Source organism: Bos javanicus, chromosome 28 (genome assembly GCF_032452875.1).
Source record: "Bos javanicus breed banteng chromosome 28, ARS-OSU_banteng_1.0, whole genome shotgun sequence".
Classification (NCBI taxonomy): Eukaryota; Metazoa; Chordata; class Mammalia; order Artiodactyla; family Bovidae; genus Bos; species Bos javanicus.
Genome location: NC_083895.1, coordinates 17976700 through 18004483, shown reverse-complemented (window position 1 = coordinate 18004483; position 27784 = coordinate 17976700). Strand labels below are relative to the sequence as shown.

At 41.2% G+C, this 27784-nt stretch overlaps 1 protein-coding gene and 1 pseudogene across 2 annotated transcripts in view; one reads left to right on the top strand and one right to left on the bottom strand.

The window, feature by feature from the left end:
• Nucleotides 1–997: 997 nt before the first annotated feature.
• Nucleotides 998–27784, bottom strand: part of CDK1 (cyclin dependent kinase 1) — a 50606-nt gene continuing 23819 nt past the window's right edge. Inside the window, exon 8 of one of the 2 annotated variants that reach the window (XM_061405059.1) lies at nt 998–1080. In XM_061405059.1, coding sequence (XP_061261043.1) covers nt 1066–1080 — 15 coding nt within the window. In that variant the 3' untranslated portion in view covers nt 998–1065. Of the gene's footprint in view, nt 1081–26345; nt 26531–27784 lie in introns of those variants that run through there. The other variant, XM_061405061.1, reaches the window with a different exon arrangement.
• Nucleotides 13140–16122, top strand: LOC133240231 (ferritin heavy chain-like; annotated as a pseudogene).

Genomic DNA, 27784 nt, shown 5'->3' with positions numbered 1-27784 from the left:
CCTTGACATAATCATCTATCAAACAAATAATAATAATACTTATCTCATAGAGTTGGTGAGAGTATTAACTGAGTTAATATGCACAAATGCTTAGAACTGGGCCTGGCACACAGCAGAGGAGGACCATACAAGTGTTATATTCCATTAAGTGAAAATAGCAAAGTTTGGAGGTGTATATAATGCTACATTTAGCATATTATAAAGAAATGAGAGAATATAAGAGGCCCTATTTGCATTTTCTTTTCTTTGCACAGAGCAGCATCAGAAAGATACTTATGGGAGGAAGGGGAGTGGTGTTAGACATAGATCAGTTCAGTTCAGTTCAGTCACTCAGTCGTGTCCGACTCTTTGCGACCCCATGAATCGCAGCACGCCAGGCCTCCCTGTCCATTACCAACTCCTGGAGTTCACTCAGACTCAAGTCCATTGAGTCAGTGATGCCATCCAGCCATCTCATCCTCTGTCATCCCCTTCTCCTCCTGTCCCCAATCCCTCCCAGCATCAGAGTCTTTTCAAATGAGTCAACTCTTCGCATGAGGTGGCCAAAGAACTGGAGTTTCAGCTTTAGCATCATTCCTTCCAAAGAAATCCCAGGGCTGATCTCCTTTAGAATGGACTGGTTGGATCTCCTTGCAGTCCAAGGGACTCTCGAGAGTCTTCTCCAACACCACAGTTCAAAAGCATCAATTCTTCAGCGCTCAGCTTTCTTCACAGTCCAACTCTCACATCCATACATGACCACTGGAAAAACCATAGCCTTGACTAGATGGACCTTTGTTGGCAAAGTAATGTTTCTGCTTTTCAATATGCTATCTAGGTTGGTCATAACTTTCCTTCCAAGGAGTAAGTGTCTTTTAATTTCATGGCTGCAATCACCATCTGCAGTGATTTTGGAGCCCAAGAAAATAGAGTCAGCCACTGTTTCCACTGTTTCCCCATCTATTTCTCACGAAGTGATGGGACCAGATGCCATGATCTTCGTTTTCTGAATGTTGAGCTTTAAGCCACAGATAAGAGAAACTTTTTAAGTGCAGATCTTTGAATGTCCTTCTGACTTTTTGAGGCTCATGGATTCAATGCCTATTCAAAAAAAATACATTGTTAGTTTTGTTTTTGTTTTTTTAAGGAGTATGAACCCAGATTCATGAGAGTCTGAACTCTGGCTCCACCACTCACTAGTTCCAAAGCCTGGAACAAAATTTACAAAAGTTATGACTTCACCAAGGCTGAGATTTCTTTCTCCATAAAAATCATACCCATCAGTAATTGAGATATACCAGTAACATGTCTGATGTAAGGCAGGCCCATGACATGTGTTCAGAAAGTGTTAAAGGCCCCTGATTACACTTGCTCTTCACTTCTACTTTCTTCCAGGTGCCCTCAAAGACACTGATTCTTCTCCTCCAGCTGCTGGCATTCCAGAACTAGAGACCAAATTACATGGGGATGGAAGAGGAAGGCCAGACTCGGGAGTGAAATTAGAGCAGAGTTCGAATCCCAGCTAAGCGGATTATTACCAACAGCATGGACTTGAGCAAGTGGCCTCAGTTTCTTCACTTGTAAAACAGAGACCATAACAATGTCTGCATCTTGTAGGGTTGTTGGGAGAACTAAAAATGATATTTGTGAAGCCCCCAGCTTAGCACAGAGGAGGCACTGCATCCATGGAAGTGATTGTGAAGCAGAGGGTTGGAGAGGCTGGGAGAGATGGGGAATGACCTTTATTCCCAGCTTCTGCTCTTCCAGTGTTGTTGGTGGCTTAACTATTGAAGGTCGATTACTAAATCTTGCCCTCTTCAGCCTCCTGGGGAACCAAGAGCATCTGGGTTAAGTGGTCACATTATCATTCTCAGTGATGCCAACAAGGCAGATGAAGCCCCAGTTCTCAAAAAGTCTGTACTCTGGTGAACCACAAACAAGCAAGCACAGAGGATTAGGATCGTGTTTCTGGGGTAATGCCAGAGTGAGATGATTACGAAGTTAAATTGTGGAGCTCAGGTGATTGGTTTAGGGTTTGACTATGCTTTTTTCATACTGAAGATGTCTTAGTCTCCAGTTTTTTGAAAGATTGAGGACTTCAGACATGATTTTCATCTAAGGAGGGGGAAGGGAGAGGTCAAGTTAGAAGGCCATTTAAATCCTGTCTCCAAAGAGACACATGAAAAGATGTTCAACATTGCTAATTATTACAGAAATACAAATCAAAACTGCAATGAGATATCACCTCACACTAGCCAGAATGGCTATCATCAAAAATTCACAAACAATAAACACTGGAGAGGGTGTGGAGAGAAGGGAATTCTCCACACTGTTGGTGGAAATGTAAATTGGTACAACCACTATGGAGAACAGCATGAGTTTCCTCACATGTATACCTGTGGTGGATTCATTTTGATATTTGGCAAAACTAATACAATTATGTAAAGTTTAAAAATTAAATAAAATTTTAAAAAAAAGAAATTAAAAAAAAAAATCTAACAGTAGAACTTCCATATGACCCTGCAATCCCACTCCTGGGCAAATATCTACAAACATGTTCCGAAAGGATACATGCACCCCAGTGTTCACTGCAACACTGTTTACGATAGCCAAGACATGGAAGTAACCTAAATGCCCCTTGTCCATCTACAGAGGAATGGATAAAGAAGATGTGGTACACATATACAATGGAATGTTATTTGGCCATTAAAAAGAGTGAAATAATGCCACTTACAGCAACATGGATAAGCCTAGAGACTGTCATACTGGGTGAAGTAAGACTGAGAAGGAGAAATATTGCATGACATCCCTTCTTTGAGGAAATCTAAAAAGACATGATAAAAATGAACTTACTCACAAAACAGAAAGAGACTCACAGACTTAGAGACCGAACTTATGATTACCAGGGTGGGTGGTTGGGGGAGGATGGAGAGAAAGGATAAGGAATTTAGGATGGACATGTACACAAAGGGCCTACTAAAGGGTGCGTGAAACTCTGCTCAGTGTTACGTGGCAGCATTGCTGGGAGTAGCGTGTGGGGGAGAACGAATATAGGCATATGTATGGCTGAGTCCTTTTGGCACTGTTCACCTGAAACTATCATAATACTGTTTGTTAACAGCTATACATGAATACAAAATAAAAAGTTAATAAATAAAGAAATCCTGTCTCCACCTTTTGCCTGGGCCTGGTCTCTCAACTGATGGAATAGCAATTGGGCTGCAAGGTGGCTACTTTTCCAAGTTCTGACACCGGGATCCCACTGCTCAATTTAACATTAACCATAATATTGATGTGATGTCATTGCACAATATGATTTTTATGTCTTTGTGGACTTCTTATTTTTTTTACTCTTCCTCTTGCTGAGAGCCATGTGCAGCTCCATGTATCATGGAGTCAGGTTTTTACTATCCTGAACGTGAAAGGTCACAATTTTGGCAAGAGGTGGATAAGCAAAACCCCATGTGTGTCTATAAAACTAAACAGTAATTCCAAAGTATCTCTTAGCATGAGCCTGGGATGTTTCCCAGGTTTTAAAATATATAATTTAAAATTCATGATCCTTTTGAGAAAAAATGCAGGAAAGTCAAATAAATCTTCTCTTTTATATACACATACCTCAGGGAAAACAGAATTTTATGTAAATAACTGCAGGTGGTGATGTAACAGTATTACAATAGCCCCTATAAATTCTGGAGTTTTTCAGCTGTGCTCTGAGCAAAAGCTCTGAGTCTCTGCAAATTCTGTTCCTTCTCCCTGGAGTACCCGTTTGCTTCCTCACTACTTACACCTAATTCACCTGAAAATTTTCTAATTTTCTTTTAGTTACAAGGGAGACAACCCTTTGTCTGGGAAGAGGTCTTTCTGTAATCTAAGACTGGTTAGTTGCCCCTCCACTGTGCTCTCTCAGCTACCTGAGTCTTTATGAAATGACTTAAATAATCTTCACCACACTATTTAAAGTTCTTTGCCCTTGACTTCATAGGCACAGTAATGGTTGAAAAATAATCCTTGGTTTGTAATGCATTATCATTGCTGGTTTGTACTTAACCCTGTTTTATCATCATGTTCTAATTTATTTTATTTTTGGCCACACTGCATAGCATATGCGGAGAAGGCGATGGCACCCCACTCCAGTACTCTTGCCTGGAAAATCCCATGGATGGAGGAGCCTGGTGGGCTGCAGTCCATGGGGTCGTGAAGAGTTGGACACGACTGAGCGACTTCACTTTCACTTTTCAGTTTCATGCATTGGAAAAGGAAATGGCAACCCACTCCAGTGTTCTTGCCTGGAGAATCCCAGGGACGGGGGAGCCTGGTGGGCTGTTGTCTATGGGGTCTCACAGAGTCGGACACGACTGAAGCAACTTAGCAGCAACAGCAGCATAGCATATGAGATCTTAGCTCTTGGACCAGGGATCTAGCTCATGCCCCCTGTAGTGGAAGCCCAGAGTCTCAATACTGGACCACCAGGGAAGTCCAACATGTGTTTTGTTTTTTCTCTTTACTTATTTGTAACCATACCACCTAGTATAAATATAATGGAAGATACATATGTAGCTTTAAATTTTCTAGTAGCTCTATTTTAAAAAGCATAAAGTAACAACTGAAATTAATTTTAATAATAAATTCATTTAACCTAATACAGCCAAAAGATTATCACTCCAACAAATAATCAATGCAAACATTACTAATGAGATATTTACATTTGTTTTTTTTCCCACATGAAGCCTTCAAAACTTGGTTTGTATTTTACATTTAGAGCATATATTAATTGTTTCTAGTCATATTTCAGATGATCAGTAGTTATACATGGCCAGTGGCTACCATATTAGACAGCACAGATTTATAATATAGCCAAATTCCACACACACATGACCAAAAACAAGAACTAAAATACTGCCAATAACTTATGTCTACCTATAGATGCTTCCCTCATCCTGCTTTTTGTGAGCTGCTCAGTTGGCCCAGCTAGAGGTTAAGATCATGGAGGACAGAATATGTATTAATATATTATATAGATGTTTATGTTTCATGGTCTTCTCAAAATGTGATCTCTAGACACAGAATTCCTGAGACACTTTCAGTTCAGTTCAAAGTGTTTTTATAATAATATTAAGATGTCATTTGCCTTTTTCATAGGCTGACATTTGCACAAATCATGAAAGCAATGGTGTGTAAAACTGCTGGCACCTTAGCATAAATCAACATAGTAGCCACATATAGTATAGTATTACTATACCACACTGGTAGTCCTTGTAATCATCAATGCCATGCACTGTTGGCTTTTTTACAAAAAAGAGAAGTTTCACTTTAAAAGTCCTTAAGCATTAAAATGCATTTAATTTCATTAAATCTTGACCCTTTAATGACCATCTTTTTAATGTTTTGTGTAAGTGGTGATGTGCATAAAGCACTTCTGCTGCACATCAGCGTTCAAGTGCTGTCCCAAAAAAGCATTTGTGCAATTGTCTGAGCTGTGAACTGAGCTAGTGGCTTTTTTTCATGTAACACCATTTTGACTAGAAATAACAACTGACAAACCATGGCCATTCAGAACTGAGACTTCAGTGGACACTTTTGTCAAAATAAACAAAGTAAACCTGTCACTTCAGAGAAAACAACTTGCAATGTTTATTGCCAATAATTAAAATTTGAGCTTTCAAATGAAGACTCAAATTTTGGAAAATTTGTATCTACCACTGTGAACTTCACAGCTTCTCAATATCTAAACACTTTTCAGAAGAAGTTACGGGGGATATTAACAAATGTGAAAATTTTTTTGGTTGTTATATAAAGAAGTAGCAACATTAGGAAGACAGGTATAGCTCAGGGTGCCAATATTTTCCAAATGACCAGCATATAATGTTAACAAAATCATGCATGGGTAACAGATCCAATCAAAGTACAATATAAACCAGAATTTTAACCTAACAGAGAACAAAATGTTCACTGATATGGTTTCAAGTTTCATACTGCAAATGCCTTTAAGAAATTATACTCATTGAGTTTTAGTATAGTATCAAAGATTATCCAAAAGCAACTGAAAAGGCTACTAAGATACTCCTTCCTTTCCCAACTGTGTACATATGTTTTTCTTTTTCTTCATATACTTTAAGCAAAAAACATCCTGTAAAAAATTGAATCCATATTGCAAGGAGATATGAAAATTCAGCTGCCCTCTATTAAGCCAGACATTAAAGAGGTTTGCAAAAATGTATAAGAGTGACACTCTATTTATTTTTATGCTTGGGAAAATATAGTTATTTTCATAAAATACATATTATTCATGTTTCCATGTAATGGGTTCATTATTATTATTTTAAAATGATAAGTCAATATTTTTAAATTTCTGTTTTAATTTCTACTACAGTAAGTATTGATAGACATAATGAAAATAAACAAAAGCTCTTTGAGACTCTCAATAAATTTTAAGAGTATAAACTATTTCTGAGATGAGACCAGAAGGTTAAGAACCATGAGCCTAGCACATTTCCTATTATATTATACTAAACTATATTTTGCTTACATATTCTTTTTCACTTAGATATTATACTTCTATATTATACGTGTTAATATATATTTTATAGTTTTCACACTATGTTTACTATTATCTTAAGTTATCGAAGTTAACACCGCCAGTGATGGGACAAATCAACATCACGTGCTTTCCATGTAATGTACTGAGAAAGACACATCATTTCTACGGTATTCTTAACAAAAATGCACATCCTGAATCTAATCATAAAGTAACATCAGACAGACCCAAGCATTGACATTCTACCAAATATTTTACTTGTATTTTTTTTAAATATGTCAATATAAAAACACAAAGCTAACAACAACAAAGCAAAACCAAGAAATGGTTTCGGTTAAAACTAACCTAAAGAGGTATGACAACAGAATACCATCTAAATCTGCTGGTAATATTAATGGCAATTGGAAAAATCTGAACAAAGTCTGTAGATAAGAAAATAATAGTCAAAGTTAATTTCTTGATCTAGCTCATTGCACAGCGATTATGTCAGAGAATGTTCTTGTTTTTAGGAAATACACAGTTAAAGGGGGAAAGGTATCATTTCTGTTATTGACTCAGATGGTTCAGAGAACAATATGAGAGGGTGAAGAGAAAAGAGCAAACGTGGTAAAACAATATTTGGAATTTGGGAAAAGGAAGTTCAGAAATTCCTTGCCTGTTTTTGTCATCTAGTGGCTCAGATGGTAAAGAATCTGCCTGCAATGTGGAAGACCCTGGTTCGATCCCTGGGTCAGGAAGATCCCCTGGAGAAGAAACTGGCAACCCACTCCAGTATTCTTGCCTGGAGAACCCCATGGACAGAGGAGCCTGGCAGACTATATATAGTCCATGGGGGTGTAAAGAGTCAGACACAACTGAGCAACTAACACACACATGGTTGTCGTTCAGTCACTCAGTCGTGTCTGACTCTGCAAGCCCATGGACTACAGCATGCCAGACTTCCCTGTCCTTCATCATCTCCAGCAGCTTGCTCAAACTCAAGTCCATTGAGTGGGTGATGCCATCCAACCATCCTCTCTCAGTTGTCCCTTTCTCCTCCTGCCTTCAATCTTTCCCAGCATCAGGGTCTTTTCCAATGAGTTCTTCACATCAGGTGGCCAAAGTATTAGAGCTTCAGCATGCTTCCAATAAATATTCAGGACTGATTTCCTTAGGATTGACTGGTTTGACCTCCTTGTTGTCCAAGGGACTCTCAAGAGTCTTCTCCAACACCACAGTTCAAAAGCATCAATTCTTTGGTGCTAGACTGGAAGAAACACAAGCTGGAATCAAGATTGCTGGGAGAAATATCAATAACCTCAGATATACAGATGACATCACCCTTATGGCAGAAAGTGAAGAGAAACTAAAAAGTCTCTTGATGAAAGTGAAAGTGGAGAGTGAAAAAGTGGGCTTAAAGCTCAACATTCAGAAAATGAAGATCATGGCATCGAGTCCCATCACTTCATGGGAAATAGATGGGGAAACAGTGGAAACAGTGTCAGACTTTATTTTTTTGGGCTCCAAAATCACTGCAGATGGTGACTGCAGCCACGAAATTAAAAGACGCTTACTCCGTGGAAGGAAAGTTATGTCCAACCTAGATAGCATATTGAAAAGCAGAAACATTACTTTGCCAACAAAGGTCTGTCTAGTCAAGGCTATGGTTTTTCCTGTGGTCATGTATGGATGTGAGAGTTGGACTGTGAAAAAGGCTGAGCGCCGAAGAAGTGATGCTTTTGAACTGTGGTGTTGGAGAAGACTCTTGAGAGTCCCTTGGACTGCAAGGAGATCCAACCAGTCCATTCTGAAGATCAGCCCTGGGATTTCTTTGGAGGGAATGATGCTGAAGCTGAAACTCCAGTACTTTGGCCACCTCATGCGAAGAGTTGACTCATTGGAAAAGACTCTGATGCTGGGAGGGATTGAGGGCAGGAGGAGAAGGGGACGACAGAGGATGAGATGGCTGGATGGCATCACTGACTCGATGGACTTGAGTCTGAGTGAACTCCAGGAGTTTGTGATGGACAGGGAGGCCTGGCGTGCTGCGATTCATGGGGTCGCAAAGAGTCAGACACGACTGAGCAACTGAACTGAACTGAACTGAACAGCCTTCTTTATGGTCCAGCTTTAGTTCAACTTTTCTGTTAGTCCAAAATTATGTCAAAACAAGGAGTTAAACAGAAAAGGTTTACTCAACAAATACACGAGTGGATCATTTTCTAGATACTCCACTTTCTTTAGTTTCTGGATTTAGATGTAAGAAGGATTATATGAAGGAAAATCTTACAGATACAGAGAACAGACTTGCCGTAGCTATAGGGGGTGGGAGTTAGGGGAAGGAGGGATTGGGAGTTTGGGATTAGCAGATGCAAACTAGTATATATGGGATGGATAAACAACAAGGTCATACTGTATAGCACAGGAAACTATATTCAATATCCTGTGATAAACTGTAATGTAAATAATATGAAAATGAATATATATATATATAACTGAGTCATTTTGCTATTCAGCAGAAATTAAAACATTGCAAATCGAATATATTCCATAAAAACTTTTTAAAAAACAACAAAAATCAAAAAGCCTCTTAATGATTATTATATCCTTAATTTGCTTTAACAATGTGTGCTAAAAGTACCTCCCAAATTTACCTCCTTTTGTCATTTTTTCTTAAAAGGGCCTTTGGATCCCAGAAATTGAGGTTTTCATTACATGAACTGCAAATCATTTTTCTCCTACTTTGATGTGGAGGGAAAGAGGATCGTTTGCCAGCCTTTAACACAAAATGAAGAGTAAAGAGTAATTAGAAAATTACTCTTGAAATAAACTAGAAAGGCGATTGAGTCCCATCTCAGCTTCGGCCATCAGGAGTTCGTACAGCTGGGAGGGAAGTTAATCCTCAGCGGCTCTCAGTTTCAGGAGGCTCTGGACAGCAGGGCCAGTGGGTGGGACGAGGGAATCCGTGAATCTTCGTTCCACTCCTCTGGTCTGAAAGTGCATCTCTTGTGGCTTGACTGCTCTTAGGGTGAAAAAGGAGTCTAGGCCGTCTAGGATTGGCTGAAACGTGTGTGGTTAAGAGTCTAGCCCAACGGATAATTAGAAGCAGATTCTGGGAATGAGCAGAGGTTTTTTTTCTTTTTAAAACAACACACCCTCCGTCTTTTCTTAATTCAATTCTGCACAGGTTGCCTCGCCGGACTCCCTCTAGTGGCCCCGAGGAGGATAGTCACGGCAGGAGGAGCCTTTGTGTTTTTGACCGTGGCTTCCCTGTTCAGACAAGAGTCATGAGACTTGGTTTCTTGTTTTAAGAGGAAGAGCCTTATAAATTAGTTAATTCAACCTTAGTTGAGGATGTTAAAATCTAGAGAGGTTAAAGAAATGTCCTGAGGGCACAGCAAATTAAAGGGGTAACCCAGGACAGGAACAGCAGACTGACTGCTGTCCCTAGCCTTTCCCAGGACAATTTGAAGAGGAGCCCCACTGGCTTCCCACATGCACGGAGAATCTCCAAAGCCATACTTAGAAGAAAATACAGAGCCCTTATCTCCTTATCATTTAGGGCCTGCAGAGTCCTGCACACCTTGCCCAACTTGTTTTCTGCCCTTCTCCCAGGTTCCATGGGCTCCCACCAATGGCTTTAGTGTAGAGCCAGCAGAACCCTGACATTAGATTGTTCATCCATGTATCTGTTCATAATCTGTGTTCCAAGGTAGAATGTAACCTCTACAAAGGCTGCTTTTTCTTTCTTGCTGTTTCCCCAACACCAGTCACAGGATACGTATATTAGATTCCGATGACTGACCTAACGAATCACCACAAACTTGGTAGCCTAAGGCAATAGAAAATTATTCGTTTACCTTTCTGGAGGCCAGAAGTCTAAAATCAATTTCACTGAGCCAAAGTCAAGGTTTTGGCAAAGGCCACACTCCCTTCCAGGGGTTGTATGGGACAATCAGCTCTTTTTCTTACAGTCTCTGGTGGCTGGTGGCAGGTCTTAGCTTGCGACTCTATCATCCAATCTTCAAGGCCATCTTTAAGTTTCTCTCTGTCCTTCTCATAAGAATACTTGTGATGACATTCAGGACCCACCCAGTCCCTTCGCAAGGCAGGAAATTGAGGTTCCTGGAGACTTAAGTGATGGCCCTGGTCAGACAAGTAGGAGTCGCAGACAGGTTTGAACCCAGGCAGTCTGACCCCAGGGCCCCTCCACCACCCTGTCCAGGAGTCTGAGGGCACCTTGTGCTTTTATAGTTCCTGCTTTACAGTTAAGCCCAATCAACTATCCTAAGTCCTATTCTAGACTGCAGTGATACCAGGAGATCTAGGGTCGGTCCTTATTCTCCAGGATATATCCATTTATGCGGAAAGAAAAGACATTAAGTCAGAGTGGCTACCCTTGTGTGGCAAAGTGACTAAAAGAGCGTGAGAGGGCTTCTGGGAGCCTGTAATGTCGTTTCTTGCCCTGGTGCTGGCTACAATAGTGTGTGAAACCGTTTGGAAAAGTTGATCACTGTACACTTGTAACTTACGCACTTTTGTCAGTGTGTGCTATATTTTGAAAAAGACCAAATGAGGGCATAAAGTCAGGGCTCTAGGAAATGTCAAGAGAGGCCATAGGCAGTCTCTCCCACAGCGCTGGATATCTAGGCCATTTCTTAGCCTTCTCACTAACTACCTGACTAATAAAGGGCTGTGAGGTAGGAGGTAAGGAAGTGAGGATTTTCCAGGGTCTTTCCTATCAAAATTCCCAAGGTCAGCCCACCTCAAATTCAGTTTGGCTGTAAAGCAGAAATGAACAGACATTTTTAAGTAACATTTAAAATGTTGCCAATAAGGATTAACTCCTCTCCCCAAAGAAATCTATTAATATTATGACATAAACTTTGAAAATCCTAGGCTAAACAAATTTTGATCCCTTTTTGACTGCAGGACTTATCAGAGCCTTTAATATATTAACATGAAATGTAAGACTATCCCTGGGTCAGGAAGATACCCTAGAGTAGGCAATGGCAACCCACTCCAGTATTCTTGCCTGGAAAACTCCATGGACACAAGGGCCTGGCAGGCTACAGTCCATGGTGTCACAAAGAGTAGGACATGACTGAGTGACTGAGTACACATGCACACGCAATGTTCAGTCTCTCAGTCGTGTCCATCTCTTTGTGACACCATGGACTGCAGCACACCAGGCCTCCCTGTCCATCACCAACTCCTGGAGCTTGCTCAAACTCATGTCCATCAAGTCAGTGATGCCATCCAACCATCTCATCCTCTGTCATGCCCTTCTCCTCCCACCTTCAATCTTTCCCAGCATCAGGGTATTTTCCAGTGAGTCAGTTCTTCATATCAGGTGGCCAAAATATTGGAGTTTCAGCTTCAGCATCAGTCCTTCCAATGAATATTCAGGACTGATTTCCTTTAGGATGGACTGGTTGGATCTCCTTGCAGTCCAAGGGACTCTACAATGCCACAGTTCAAAAGCATCAATTCTTTGTCACTCAGCTTTCTTTATAGTCCAACTCTCACATCCATACATTACTACTGGAAAAACCATAGCTTTGACTAGACATACCTTTGTTGGCAAAGTAATGTCTCTGCTTTTTAATATGCTGTCTAGGTTGGTCATAGCTTTTCTTCCAAGGAGCAAGCGTCTTTTAATTTCATGGCTACAGTCACCACCTGCAGTGATTTTGGAGCCCAAGAAAATAAAGTCTGTCACTGTTTCCATTGTTTTCCCATCTATTTGCCATGAAGTGATGGGACCGGATGCCATGATCTTAGTTTTTTGAATATTGAGTTTTAAGCCAACTTTTCACTCTCCTCTTTCACTTTCATCAAGAGGATCTTTAGTCCCCTCTTGTGCACATGCAAGAGGGAGATGTATTTTGCTTTTTTCACAGACTTATTTTACCATGGAATACTTTATTTGTATTCTTAACATTTTCATGATTAATGTTCTAAGGGACAAATTTGGGGAAGTTCTATTGTAGAATCCTAATTCATAGATCCAGTTCACCCAAAGATTGTGCAGACTGATGTTTCAAAGTATTCCCTGAGGCCTGTCTAGGTTACTCTCACTGTCCCTCCACAAGCCATAAGTGTTGCTTCAAGTGACCAAATAAAATATCCCATAACCTAAATGTCTGGATAAATGATGGGGGGCAGAAGACAGCTGGAGGGCAGAGAAGGATTGGAGTGCAAAGAGAAAGAATTACAATGACTTGAGTTCCAGATTATCCTGAAGAGTCATAAGAGTGTTTTGAACAAAATGATTATTTACTATGAAGATGCAGGGTGTTCTCTCATTAAAAACAAACAAAAAGAGTGGACTCTGGACTCAAGGACAAGATGGAACTGGAAACCTACTGGAAACCTGGATGCCACCAAGGCTTCCTCTCTCTCAGTGGTCCTCAGGATCCCCTTCATCATCCTCTGTCTCTCTGTAGACTTCTGATTTTGCTTCCTGGCTGGCAAGATGGAAAATATGGTGACCAACATTTCCAGAGTTTGTCTGTCATTGTCCAGTCATTAGGAAAGAGAGTCAACTGACTTAATCCCAAATTCCTAAGAAAGGAATATTGGTCAGGCTGCTAGCACTGGTGAGAACACTGGGTGGGTCACAGAACACGCCAGTCACACCATGACTGTGGGGTATAGGGTACGGTATGGATGCCCATATACAGGTGGGGAGCTGGGCAGACCACCTAAAAGATGGCTGTTCAAATACAAGATGTGTTCTGTGTACAGCTGGTTTTTAAAAGCACTTTCTCGCTTTCTATAAATAAATAAACAGGATTTTTTTTTTTAATATAATTTTCCGTTCTTCAGAATCATGATCCAAAGCAGTGGCTCTTCTCCGCTGACCTGTAGATGTGTCCTATGGAGGGGATGCTACAGTCTGTGCTAGCCATTTCTGAAAATCATTTCACCCAAGAAACATGAGAGATTGCATTTGTTTTAAATGATTTGTTTCTTTCCTCTAAAATCGGAGTCCATGGAGGGAAATTTGGTTAATTAACAATATTTGTTTTGAGAAACTGGTTATTTAAAGCTTCACTGGGCAGAATTTCAGTTGTTTTAGACTATTACATCCTCCATATTTAATGCCATCGTTTCGAAAATGGATTGACTTCAGAAGTACTTTTCTCTTGCTTTGGAGATTTTGCACATTGGCCCAAATGGGTTTTATTTTCCATTTTAATTTATACAGTATAAATAAAATGTTGGACTTCTTTGGAGTTAACAGTTTCACTGTGCAGATGTTTCTTGAAAGCCTTTTCAATTCATGTGTTGGTTTAAAAAAAAATTTTTTTTTATTAGCCTGGCAGGCAGCCAGAAAAAAAGAAAATTCCATTTTGCATAGAACTGTAAGATTTTCTTCCTTGTTCTTTTCCCACCCCCAGCCAGCTACAGGATTATGAGGATTAAAGATGCCATAGTGACATCTTGTGGTCAACTGCCAGAGACACAGCAAAAAGCAGTGGGATGACAGAAGTGATCTAGTTCATTCTCCCACAAGTATTTCTTGATTAATGTTGTTTGCTTTTTATTTACTAGTTGGCTGAAATCACTCTAGAGTTCCAGGTTGTTTTGCTCTACGGGAACTACTCAAATTTACCCCATAGAAAGGATAAACATGCTGTGTTCTGGAAAGGAAAAGAAGGACATAACTCTTGCTTTGCCTTTTTGTTGGACTCTCTCATGCAAACAGTATTACACAAGCTACTCAGTAATAACTCTGAAAAATACTCAAATTTTTTCCCAAAAAAGAGACGAGAAACAGCGATTCTAAATAAGCTCTCATTCTTTCTAATTCTAAGCTTTCAGCAACTAACAGATTGTTCATTTAGCTTGTTTAGTATTTAGATGAAATGTATAAATAATAACCCTCCAAACTTTATTTCTCCACCCAAACTAGTGTCAATGGAGATTAAAAACCTGCTTGCATAATTCTTGACTTTTAAAAAATAAATATAGCAAATAATATACAATAAAAAAATTATTACTGGAAGCTTTGTAAAATATACCAAAAAAGATATGATATAGTGTTAAAAAAGCAAAACACCAAGTTACATATCAGCTGTGATCCTATATGCACATCAGTGTGACAATCTGTAGAGTGCAGCAGTCTACACAAGTAAGGAGGCAAATGTCAGTATCAAGGTCTATGTGGAGAAGGGTGTAGACACGGAAATAAGCCCAGAAAAAACACATATACTAATAAGCATTTTCTGTTTCATGATACTATTGTTGTTGTTGTTCAGTCGCTAAGTTGTGTCCAAATCTTTGAGGCCGTATGGAACTGCAGCAAGACAGGCTTCTCTGTCCTCCACTATCTCCTGGCGTTTGTTCAAATTTATGTCCATTGAGTTCGCATACTGCTGAAGCCTAGCTTGTAGGATTTTGAGCATTATCTTGCTACCATGTAAAATGAGTGCAATTGTATAATAGTTTGAACGTTCTTTGACATTGCCCTTCTTTGGGATTGGAACAAAAACTGGCTTTTTCCAGTTCTGTGTGAAAAAAAATAATAATTACCAAATTTCCTCCAAAGCAGAAATTAAAGCATGTTATAAAACTATAGTGATAGGCTTCGCGGAGAGTCGCCAGGTTGTTGCTTCAACAGTGCTTGAACCCAAGCGGCTGCTCATCCCCCGCCCCTGCCGGCCACTCAGAGCCAGCCCTCCTCACCGCCTGACAGGGCCCTCCCACCGCCCACGGTCCCTGCGGCCACTCCAGCAACGCGCAGCGCCGCCGGCCACCGCCGCCTCTTCTCAGCCACCCGCCCTGACAACCGCATCCCCCTTGCAGGTGCGCTAGAACTACCAGCAGCACTTGGAGGCCTCCATCAGCTGCCAGATCAACCTGGAGCTTCACCTCCTGTGTCTGCCTGCCCATGTCATACTTTTTTGACCACGATGATGTGGCTTTGAAGAACTTTGCCAAATACTTTCTTCACCAATCTCATGAGGAGAGGGAACATACTGAGAAACCGATGAAGCTGCAGAACCAACGAGGTGGCCGAATCTTCCTTCAGGATATCAAGAAACCAGACCGCCATGACTGGGAGAATGGGCTGAATGCAACGGAATGTGCGCTGTGCTTGGGAAGAAGTGTGAATCAGTCACTACTGGAACTGCACAAAGTGCCCACTGAAAAAAATGACCCCCAGCTGTGTAATTTCACTGAGACTCATTACCTGAATGAGCAGGTAGAAGCCACAAAGAATTGGGTAACCACATAATCACATTGTGCAAGATGTGGGCCCCTGCGTCTGGCATAGCAGAGTACCTCTTTGACAAGCACACCCTTGGACACATGAGAGCTAAGCCTCAGGCTGCCTTCCCATAGCCACAGGGGTGACATTCCTGGGCACCAAGGCAGTGCATGCATATTTGGGTTACCTTCACCTTTTCTATAAGTTGTACCAAAACATCTACTTAAGTTCTTTCTTTAGCACCATTCCTTCAAATAAAGTAATTTGGTACCCCCAAAAACAAATAAATAAAAAATAAAACTATAGTGATTAAAAATATATAGTGCTGATACATGAACAGATTGAGAGACCAATGAAAAAGAATAGAAAGTCCAGAAGAGACCTAAGAATACATGGGAATTTAGTATGTGATAAATTTAGTATATCTTAAAGAACAATATCGCAAATCCACAGAGAAAAGGTAGGTTACTCAATTAAAGACTTTAGGCTAGCTGGATGGCCATCTAAAAAGAAAGTTGGATCCCATACCGCACACTTTACACCCAGAAAAATTCAAAGAGGTACAAAAATTTAAATATAAAAAAGAATAGTGTATTATAAGTGACATAAGAAACCATGAGAGAACTATTCAATAATCTCAGAGTGCAGAATACCTTTGCATTTATGCACACATGAAACACAGAAGCCACAACATTGTGCAGAAAAAGAAAAAAATCAAAGACAAACGACAAAACTGGAAGGAAGAAATATTTGTAATAGATAGCATGCTCATTTTTCTAAATATATAATGAATTTCTAAAAATCAATAAGGAGCAAACCAATGACCCAATTAAAAAATAGGCAGTGATGTGCAGCAACATGGATGGGCCTAGAGATTATCATACTAAGTGAAATAAGTCAGAAAGACAAATATCTTATGATATCACTTATATGTGGAATTTTTTTAAGTGATACATTCATTTTTTTAAGTGAACTGGTTTACAAAACAAAAATGTACTCACAGACCTAGAAAACCAACTTATGGTTACCAAAGGGGAAAGGTGGCGAGGGATAAATTAGGAGTTCGTGATTAACAGATACACAATACTATATATAAAATAGAGAAGCAACCAGGACCTAATGTATAGCAGAGAGAACTATATTCAATATCTGGTTATAACTTATAATGGAAAAGAATCTGAAAAAGAATGTGTATATATATACATATGTATAACTGAATCACTTCACTGTACACCAGAAACTAACACAACATTGTAAATCAACTGTACTTTAATAAAATTAATTTTAAAAATAGACAAATGATATGAACCAACTCTTCCCAGCAAAGAAAACCCAAGTAAGTCTTAAAACATGTGACATGGAATTCAACATCACTCACAATTGGAGAGATGTACTTTACTATCTGATAGATGTAGCTATCAGAAAATGCCATTTTGCATCTAGCCCATTGGCAGAAATCAAACTTTGATAGGAGACTGTATTGGTGGGGGTGTGGGGATAAAGGCCTTCTCCTACATCACTGGTGGAAGTGGAAATTAGAACAATCCTTGTGAAGGACAGTCTGTGAATGAACATATCCTTTGATATAGCTATTCCACTCCCAGGAATTTATAGAACAAAAGATGCTTCCATATGCAAAATGACTTATGTACATGGTCATTCACTGCAGCAATGTTTAAACAAAAAGTTTAAACAGCAATGTTTCAGCAAAATGCTGAAAACATCATCAGAATATCGGTTAAGGAAATTATAATACATCCACACAAAAGAATACTGTGCAGCTCTACAAGAAGAAAAGGGTGACATTCTTTATGGATGGATGCAGATCATCTCAAAGATATATTGTTAAGGTGAATGTCAGGGCTTAAAAATGTATAGATTGTGCTATCGTTTATCTTACAAATCAAAAAAGAAATACACTGAATACACATATCTGCTGATGCTTACAAAATCTGTCACTTGAAGAAATCCTAACAATGTTTAACTAAAAATCCAGAAGGAATGACCTCTGAATGTCCAGACTCACTCAACATGCTGAGACCTTGGTTATGCTCAGGGCTATACACTCTTCACTGGAAGGTCAGGGAAGACTAACGGCAGAGATGTGAAGAGAACCCTCAGGGAGGCCTGAGAGCTCCCTGAAGGTGTCCTCCCCAAAATGGGATTGTTTCAAACCATGTGAATTCTCATTTTTTTCTTAATCAATTGATATAAATCTGACATTCTCATCAACAACATATCTACATTTGTTTTAAGATAACAATGATTTCTTTTCCCCCAAGGAAGGTGCACTGTATCGGGCTGAGGGCTCAGACACCCAGATACATAGTGGCCTTCACTCACCTTTGGCAGCAAGAGAGATTTACCTAGGATCATACTCACATCTTTAACTATCCAACTTGTATGCTTGGTCTTTCCTCCAGAATTCCAAATAACAACAAAAATAACAGATTTGTTGCACACTTGGCATTCTACTTAAATGCTCACAGTGATCCTAGAATGTGAAGATGATTAATATCCTCAGTTTAAAAATGCAAAAGCTGAGGCTCGGAGGGTTAAATGGCTTGTCCAGCATCACACAAGCTAAAAAGTAGAAAGGCTAACATTCTGCCACAAGTGAATCAGACACCAGCATTATTTCTCTTTCTCTATATCAAGCACTTTCCAATTTTCTCTGCACTCTTCTTCAACACCCTTTTTATTTGGTTCTCTTTCTAGTGCGCCTCCTTGATTTATTAAACATTATAATTTCCTCTGGTTTCAGAGTCTACAAATTCTAGTGATTCTCAATCCTAGCTGCACATTGGACTCTCTTGAAGGGATTTTAAAATACACCCATGACCAGAGAATTCCTGGCGGTCCAGTGGTTAGGATTCAGCACGTTCACTGCTGTGGCCAAGGTTCGATTCCTGGCTGGGGAACTAAGATCCTGCAAGCCACCCAGTGAGATACATACATACATATATATATATATATATTTATATATTTATATATATTTATATGTGTGTGTGTGTATATACACACACATATCTCCATACCTATGACCAGAACTCACCCCTAGATAGTTTGTTTTCATTTGTCTGGGATGAGATCTAGGAAACAGTGTTTTCAACCACTTATCTCCACTCCTAGTGTCTAGTAGACATTCACTAAATATTTGTAATCTGAATGAATGAATGGATGATGAAAGAATAAAAATTAAAAAATAATTTAAAAAAAGAACAAATGAATGAATGAACGAACTCTTGAGAGTCCCTTGGACTGAAAGGAGATCAAACAAGTCAGTCCTAAAGGAATTGAATATTCATTGGAAAGACTGCTGCTGAAGCTGAAGCTCCAATACTTTGGCCACCTGACACAAAGAGCTGACTCACTGGAAAAGACCCTGATGCTGGGAAAGACTGAATGCAAAAGAAGAAGCGGGTGGCGGAAGAGGAGATGGTTAGATAGCATCACCAACTTAATGAACATAAATTTGAGCAAACTCCAGGAGATAGTGGAGGACAGAGAAGCCTGGCATGTGGCAGTCCATGGGGTTGCAAAGAAGTGGACACAATTTAGCGACTGAACAACAAGATGCCAAAATTGTTTTTGACGATAAAGCAAGAGCAGTTTTGAAAGCCCTAGGCTAGGTGGTAAATACAGAATTGTTTTTCCGTCTCCTTCTGGGATGCTGGGATAGAAGGAAGCTGCATCCCTGTAACCCACTCCATTTCCACACAAAGGAAAACTATAAATAGGAGCTCTGAATCACATGAGGGTTATGTAATACAAAGTTCACAGAGCAGGCTGCCTTTATCACTCAGGCTTAAGTTGCACTGAAATGGAAACTCAGCTGATGCCCTATGTATTAGTTTCTCCAAATGATGAAAGTCTGCGACATTTGTCCAGACCATCTATTTCCATCGCCCAGGTTTGAGGCTAGTTGCCAGGACCCTTCTTGCCAAAGAATTCCTTCCGTCTTTCCAGATAACAAGTAGGCAATTTCAGCAGAATTATTTTTATTTGCAAAGATAAGGCCAGAATTTCCCCTGGTCAGATGAAAAGGCCATGAACATTAGCTCTTCAGACACTTGGGAACACTAGATCACAGCCTCCAGTGAGGAGGTAGATATAACACACTTCTGATTATGGTTCCAGAGAGGTCACCCCTGCTTGTTTCTGTAGAGATTTACTGATCATCTGAAATCCTTTGGTGAAACTCAAATCCACTGTGCACCATTTAGAAGGGGTTTGCCATCCTCTATGAAACAACAGGGTTACCAGCCTGCGTAGGGAAAGGATTCCACTACCTCTGAACACACATTTGACTCTCACTGGCTGATACGGGGGACTTTGGAATAAATGTTTCCATGAGTCAAAACGCAAGTATTCAGTGGCAGAGATGGGTACCCACATTCTCCTTTTCTTTTTTAATGCCCAACTAGCCCTTATTTCCCAGCCTGGCTTGCAGTTAGCCTGGCCATGTGACAGTGTCCTCGCTGATGGAATGTGAGAACTGAGGTGTACTACGTTCAGACCTCTCCAGGCACTTTGCTCTGATTTTATCTGCCTTCTGGACAGTTGGTATGGAGATGCCTCCTAGGCAACTCTGGAAGCCATGGGTTGAAGATGCTAGAGCATCACCAGTCTGGGAATTGATAAGCTCAGAATTCTTGTGTGAAATTAGGTGAGGATGTTTGCAAGGGTCACCTGGCTTATCTTTACAAGGATGGGCAATTTTTCCAAATTTCATCTCAAAACACAGACACTCTATTACAAGCCAAGGCCTGAACTGGAGGAAAGGGATACTTCAAGTAAAATTCACACTATATTATGGATGGGTCTCTGGAACAGTTGATCAAAATTGAAATCTTTATCAAACTGTAAGTCAAGAAGATAAAAAAGAGTCTTTTAAGACCTTTCTGTAATTCAAATCATAATCCACATTCCCGACCTAAGTACTTTTTAAAATATCACAGACTAGTAATTCTTTTAATAAAACACAATTTATATTTTTCAGAAGCTGTAATGACTTCCATGATATCACTGAAGTGAGAGCAAAGGAAGAATGGGGAAAGAAGAAAATACTAATTGAAAACTTAGATGAAAATGAAAAATAAGCCTCAGCCTAGACATTGACTATGGTACAGTCGAAAGGATTCCTGGGCAGAAAGCAGGCAGAGTGTTCAATGCACAGACAGTGAGTAAATAAGCAGAACTTGTTGGTAGAAGTTGGTAGAATGCTCTGGAATTCTATTCCAGAGACAGAATGATCATGATAGATGATGCTTGCTTAACATCTATTGTCAAATGTAGATGTCTGGCAACAGAAGAGAGGGGAACTCTGTCCCCAGTCGATGCCCTTCCAACCCATATCAGGGGCAAGGAGTGAAGGGGGTTGATAAAGCTTGGTGCTTATTTGGGAAAATAAGTGAAAAGTCACTCTGGAGAAGAGCTCCAACATCAAATAAACATAAAAAGAATTCTTCAAGTATGAGGGGGGGAAGTAAGCTCTTAAAACTTAAGATCTTGGCAGGAAGGAAAGACTGATTGAGCTAAGAAGAAATCTATCCTTCCTTTGTCTGCTTTAGAGAGATTTGGCACAGACTAAAGGACCTTACTCAAATTTTACCACTCGCCCTAGAAACCTTGTATGAAGTCTCTCCTCAGCCATCAGGACAAATCTGAATGCAATGACTTTAAAAAGCTTCCCAAATGAGCTTTTCAGCAGTTTTATATACTGTTGAGAAAGGAGAGGGAGAGTAGCTATATGGCTAGAGAACAAAGAAAACCAAATTCCTGACTGCCCACTCCATAGATAAAACACTATCAAGCACATGTATAGCTATGAATTAAAGTATATATGTGCACTACTGCATATGATACTATGCGGCTTCCCAGGTGGCTCAGACGGTAAAACGTCTGCCTGCAGTGCGGGACACCAGGGTTCGATACCTGGGTTGGGAAGATCCCCTGGAGAAGGAAACGGCAACCCACTCCAGTACTCTTGCCTGGAAAACTCCATGGACTGAGAGGCTCCTCAGAGCCTGGTAGGCTACAGGCCATGGGGTTGCAAAGAGTAATACTAACTTTAATGTTTTCTTCTTGCACTCTATATGGGTTGTCTTATATATGTTGGACACCACCACCTTCTATCTTAATACTTAAAGAGACTTTATCTTCGTAAGAGTGGCTGTAGTATCAAAAAAAGATGAAAAACAATTCTTGGCTTGGGCTTTAGCTAAGCGATACTTCTACAGAGCTGTCCCTTAGTCGTGTCTAGGTTGAAAGTACAGATTGTGTGTTATCTAATAATGCCACACTCAAGTCTATTGCCTGAGCAACCAGAAGAATCATGTGGAAATGGAGCTCCTTAAGGGTATAACTCGTGTTTTATTTATCTTGCTCTCCACTAGGGCTGGCAGGGTGCCCTAGGACACCAAGGACATGCTGGTTCCTCAGTGATGCTTGTTGAATTCAAACATGAGTGAGTGAATGATTGAACAATCAAATGAATGCATGATAATATTTTTAAGCTACAGGAAAAACACAATATTTAAGTGTAACTCTCACTTGTCAGTGAAAATTCTCCATTGCTGGAGGAATGCACATTTTCTGCCTGGCCTACAGTCTAAGAATCCCATGACCAGAATTTAGCTAAAGTTCTTTCCAATTTCTCCACAGGAGCTCTTCTTCAAAGGCCTCTGAGGTCTAGGTAGGTACCACAGAGTCCAGAAGAAGACCAGTAAAGCAACAGGGAGAAGTGATGGAAACTGGCAAAATGGAGGACGATGCATTGGGCCTGATGAGGGTGACCATTTTTGCCTCCATTAGGCCAGCTGTTGTCTTCTCTGGGTGTCTAATAGTTTTTTGACTTGTCTCATCAACTACATTGTAAACCTAAAGACGTCTGGGAATATGAGACGTTTCTCCTTTCTTCTGTCCCCACCATGGTCTGGTGGGATAAGAACTAGACTTGGAATCCAAACTTGCAAGTCTTCAACTCAATTAGCTAGGCAGCCTTAGATAAGGAACTTAACTCCTGTGACCCTCAGTTTCCTTAGCCAGCCAATAAGAATAGTATTACCTCACTCAACAGGCTGTTCAAAGAGCAGACAAGACTTTTGCCAACTGTAATACTGTACACAAATGTGAGGATTACTATTAATTTTATTATTAGAGAATGAATACTTGTTGAAACCCATTGAACTGAAGAGAGGTGATGCAATTCTATATACTTGGCAAAAAATCAATATCTACCTCTACTTAACTCCTTTTGAAAACAACATGTATAGAGAATATTAAAAAACATATGTAGAGAAGGCAAGCTAACATATATCAACACATCACATTATTGTTACTGAACGGTTGGAAATAGTGAACACTTGTAATTTTATGATAAACAAGTATTAGGCTTCCCTGGTGGGAGTCCACCTTGCAATGCAGGGGATGCGGGTTCAAACCCTAGTCTGGGAAGATCCCATATGCCTTGAAGCAACTAAGCCAGACTGCCACAACTACTGAACCCGCTCTCTAGAGCCCCAAGCCACAACTATTAAGCCCATGCACTGCACTACTGAAGCCCGAGGACCTAGAGGCCATGCTCTGCAACAAGAGAAGCCACCGCAATGAGAAGCCTGCACACCACAACTACAGAGTAGCCCCCACTTGCTGCTACTAGAAAAAGCCCATGCTTAGCAATGAAGATCCAGCAGAGCCAAAAATAAAATAATTTTTTTAAAAGTACTGATAAATGCTTTCCCACTTTACAGTTTAAAATATATTAATTGTACATGTGCTTTATTGGGACATGCACTGTATCCATTATAAAATGTATCCTAAGCACTATAATTGTTATCACTTGAATATGTCTGTGTAGTAGAATTACTGTTAAATTTTGTTTTATTCTCTGTGCTCTTCTATATTCTTCAACTTTTCTTTAATAAACACATCACACAACATTTTTTCTGACTCTGAAATATTTAAAAAGAAAAAAATTGCCCAGTTTATTCCTGACTTACTTCTATCTCAGATTGGTGGGTGACCACAGATGTTCATAAGAATATTTTTAAACTGTGGTAGGAGATTAGGAAAAATTTATCAAAATAACAGAGTTATTCATAGGAAAGATCTAATTAAATAAAATCTGATTTTACAATTCTTTATCTAATGCCTCCTAGATCTGTGGTTTAAAAGAAAAAGCTGTCTGTATATGCTATTTTTGTATAAAAATGGAGACGTATAAGAGCATACATTCACACCTGCTTATTTGTATAAAGAAAACATTAGTGGGGAGAAATGGAGACCGGAGTGAAAGGTGGGAATTTGGATGATGAGAACAAGAAAGAAACAGGACTTTGTGTACTTTTTGTTATATTGTTTGAATTTTTAAAATGTCATACATATATCATTGTAAATCAACTATATTCCAATAAAATTAATTTAAAAAAATAATAAAAACATAATGTGCAAGTAATAACAAGTCTAATATGCAAATGTTACAAGTGCTCCTGACCTTTGTTCTAGGGAGTCAGGCCTCACACTGGGTCTGGGCTAGAGGCCACCCTCGCCAGTGGAGAGATGGATGTGGACGCTTATGTGGCCAGGGAAGCACGAGGCTGGTCCTGGGCTCACTCTCCTCAGCCTGCTGTGTCGTCCTCCTTAGATTTATCTGCTTCCTCTGGCAGCATGAAACCCTGGCTGCACACTGCCTATGTTCTCTGCTCCAATCCAGGAGGGTTCTTGGTTGCCAGTTGGTCACATTGAGCATAGCTGGTTATGTTTCAGGGGCTCTCTCTGTTCAACAAACTTTATAAACCAGGCTCAGTAAACTGAAAACAACACATGCCGATTATAGTCTTGTGATCAGTGGAGTCTGAGATACAGTTGGGTGAGAAAAGCCCAGAAGGTGTCCCCTAGTGCAACCAGGCCCACTCCATGCTCCCAGCTAGGATCTGCATCAAATGGAGCCTCAGACGGCCTCTCTTGAGTCCATCCATTTATTCTAATGGGAAATGCTAGCATATGGTTCCTTGATTATCCAACTGCAAGCTGCCTCATGCACATGTTCTGTGGAAGGGATCTGGGTTGCAGAAGTTTGTCAAAACAGGTAGTCTAGGCGCATAAGTTGGCTCACAACTGATTAGCGATGTTCCATGCAGCTCAGGGAAATGTTAAAACTTGGTGAGAACTACCTTAAAATGAGAAACTTCAGCTCACGAGAACATACTACTGAAAAAAGACAACACAAGGAATGGAAGCAGATATTTACCACACATATAATCAACAAAAAATTAGTATGTATAACGTAAGTAACTCCTATAAATCAAAAAGACCCAACCAATCAATCAATAAACAGGCAGTGTGCTCTGCAGTTCTGCAGATCTGTCTCTTCAACAGTATTTGGATGGCACAGACCCAGAGGTACCCCTTGCTCCAACCTCCCACCACCCTCCAACCCTTTTAACAGTCGAAACCTTCAGAATGAGCCACTGAGCTATCCCAGGCCACTGGGACAAACACCATTTTTTGAGTTAAACTCCTTAATAATGATCAACCATGAGCTCCCAGATCATCAGAATTATTCCTGAGGTGGAAGCTGTCATCAGCTGCCTGGTCAATATGCATCTGTGGGCTTCTGACACCTACCTCTTTCTGGGTGAGTGTGTGTGTGTGCATGAGTGTCTATTTCCACTGGGAGGATTTGGCTCTGGAGGGTGTGAGCCACATTTTCTGCGAACGGGACCAGGAGAAGCAGGAAGGCTCCAAGTGTCTCTTAAAATGCGAAACCAGTGCTACAGCTGAGCTCCTTCCAGGATGTGCAGAAACCACCTCAAGAATGAGTGAGGTAGGGACTTCCCTGACAGTTCAGTGATTAAGAATCTGCCTTCCAATGCAGGGGGGATGAGTTCAAGCCCTGGTTTGGTAAACTAAGATCCCACATGCTGCAGGACAACTAAAAAGCCCAGTCTGCAACTACTGAGCCCCCTCACCACAACTAGAGAGACGCCAATGTGCCACAGTGAAAATCCTGCACCCCAGAGCTAAGATCTGATGCAACCCAAAATAAATAAATATTTAGGGAGGGAAAAAAAAAAAAAAGAGTGGGGTAAAACCCAGGACGCTACGGAAGCCACCATTCTCAAGGAGAACCTGAACCAGGCCTTTTGGATCTGCATGTGCTGGGTTCTGCCCACACAGACCCCCACCTCTGTGACTTCCAGGAGAGTCGCTTCCTAGATAAGCAGGTGAAACTCATCAAGAAGATGGGCAACCCCCAGATCAACCTCCACAGCCCAGATCAACCTCCACAGGCTGGTGGGCTCCCAGGCTGGGCTGAGTGAGCGTCTCTTGCAAAGGCTCAACTCCAATACAACCAGGAGCTGCTGTAGGCCGGTGGCCTTGGAGGTGCCCCTCTGGTGTCAGGGCTTCTGCTTGAAGCCCCTCTCTGCAGCCACCAGGCAGCTTTTTAACCACCCTGGAATCCTTGCCCAAACCTTGGACCAAATGGAAACAATAAAGCTTTTTGAAGAAAAAATAAATAGGCAAATAATTTTATACCTCTTAGGTAGTTAGAGGTGGTGTTACCAAAACACAAGTCCATGTGCCCGCTGCACACTGAGGCCAAACAATACCAAAACATCAGAGTTTGGAGAAGAGAAAGGTTTATTGAAGGCCATGCAAGGAGACAGGTAGCTCCTGCCTTAAAAACCCCCAAACTCCCAAAAGCTCTCAACAAAGCTCTATTTTAGGAAAGGTGAGGGAGGGATGTGCTTAGTTGTTGCAAACTTCTTGGTATCAGATCCTTTGTTTCTGAGGTCTGGTCACAGGTCCTCCACCAAGAAAAAAAAAAAAAATGTTATTCTCTGTTCTGAGAAGAAAGGGCAAGGTCCCAAGGCTCAACTTTCACCCTGTGAGGTCCAGGTCCTGGCTAAGAGGAAGCAGGTCTCAGTTGGCAGCTCCCTCAGCGCCAGATCCCCAGCCCCCCACCCAGCTGTCATCCCTGAGAAAGCCAGGAGCCCAGGACCCAACTGGCCCTCAGGCTCCTTAGGCCACCCAAATCGCAGAGGCTGGTCCAAGGCAGACTGCTGCTGCCTTTGGGTCACAGAGGCAGGGATGGGGGAGAGCTTCACTGCTGCCTCAAGGCCTGGACCTGGCCAGAGGGCAGCCTTGGTGAGGGCTCTGGAGCCCTGCAGGGCACAGCCCCCAGCCTGCTCGCCTGGCCCCAGCTCAGCTCACCCACTGGCCAGAGGCTGGGTGAGCTGGAGGGTCCCAGGGAGAAAGCCCAGATCTGCCTCTTACCTCACCGCCACCTGAGGACCTCCATCCGCAAACAGTTGGCCGACTGACGCACCAACGGTCGCTCATTGACAGTTGGCTGCTTGGGGGAGGGGCCCACTGGAGCGCCAGCCAATGGCTTAGCAGGACCACTAATGGTCTGGCGGTAACCCTGCCTGGTAACCGGGTTGGAGGGTAATGGAACGCGGGAAGGCATACGAAGGGTCGCGCAGAGCGGCCGCACTGGTGTCTCCTGGGTTGAAAAAACTGAGAAGCAAAGCCGCAGACAGTGAGACAACCAATGACCTGCCGCTTCAGGAGCCCACTGCCACCCCAGTCTATAGAGACAGAAGAGTGAGGCTGTCAGAAGACCAGGAAGTCAGTTGAAGTATCTGGGTAGAAGCTAGAACCAGGGTGGACCTGTGAGGTGGGAGCTGAGGTGCAGAGGCAGCACTATCTGAGTGACAGAGAGATAGACACTCTGACCTCTCTCTCCCCTCTTTCCTGCCAATGCCTCCCATTGGCTAAGCCCAGAAGCCAGACAGGGAACACAGGAATCTGGGAAATGCAACATGAGATACAGAACAGAGCAGGGGAGGGACACGGAATGGGTCTGTCCCCACTGCCCCAAAAAAGCCCTTGCACGGGAGCAGATGGAGACATACATAACAAAACTTATAGCACCACTGTTCATAACAGCAAGAGAAACAAGTGTCTATTAATAGGAAATGTGAATAAATTATAGTACAGTCATACAATGGAATATTCTACTACGGTGAAAGCAAATGAGCAATAGCTACATTTATCAA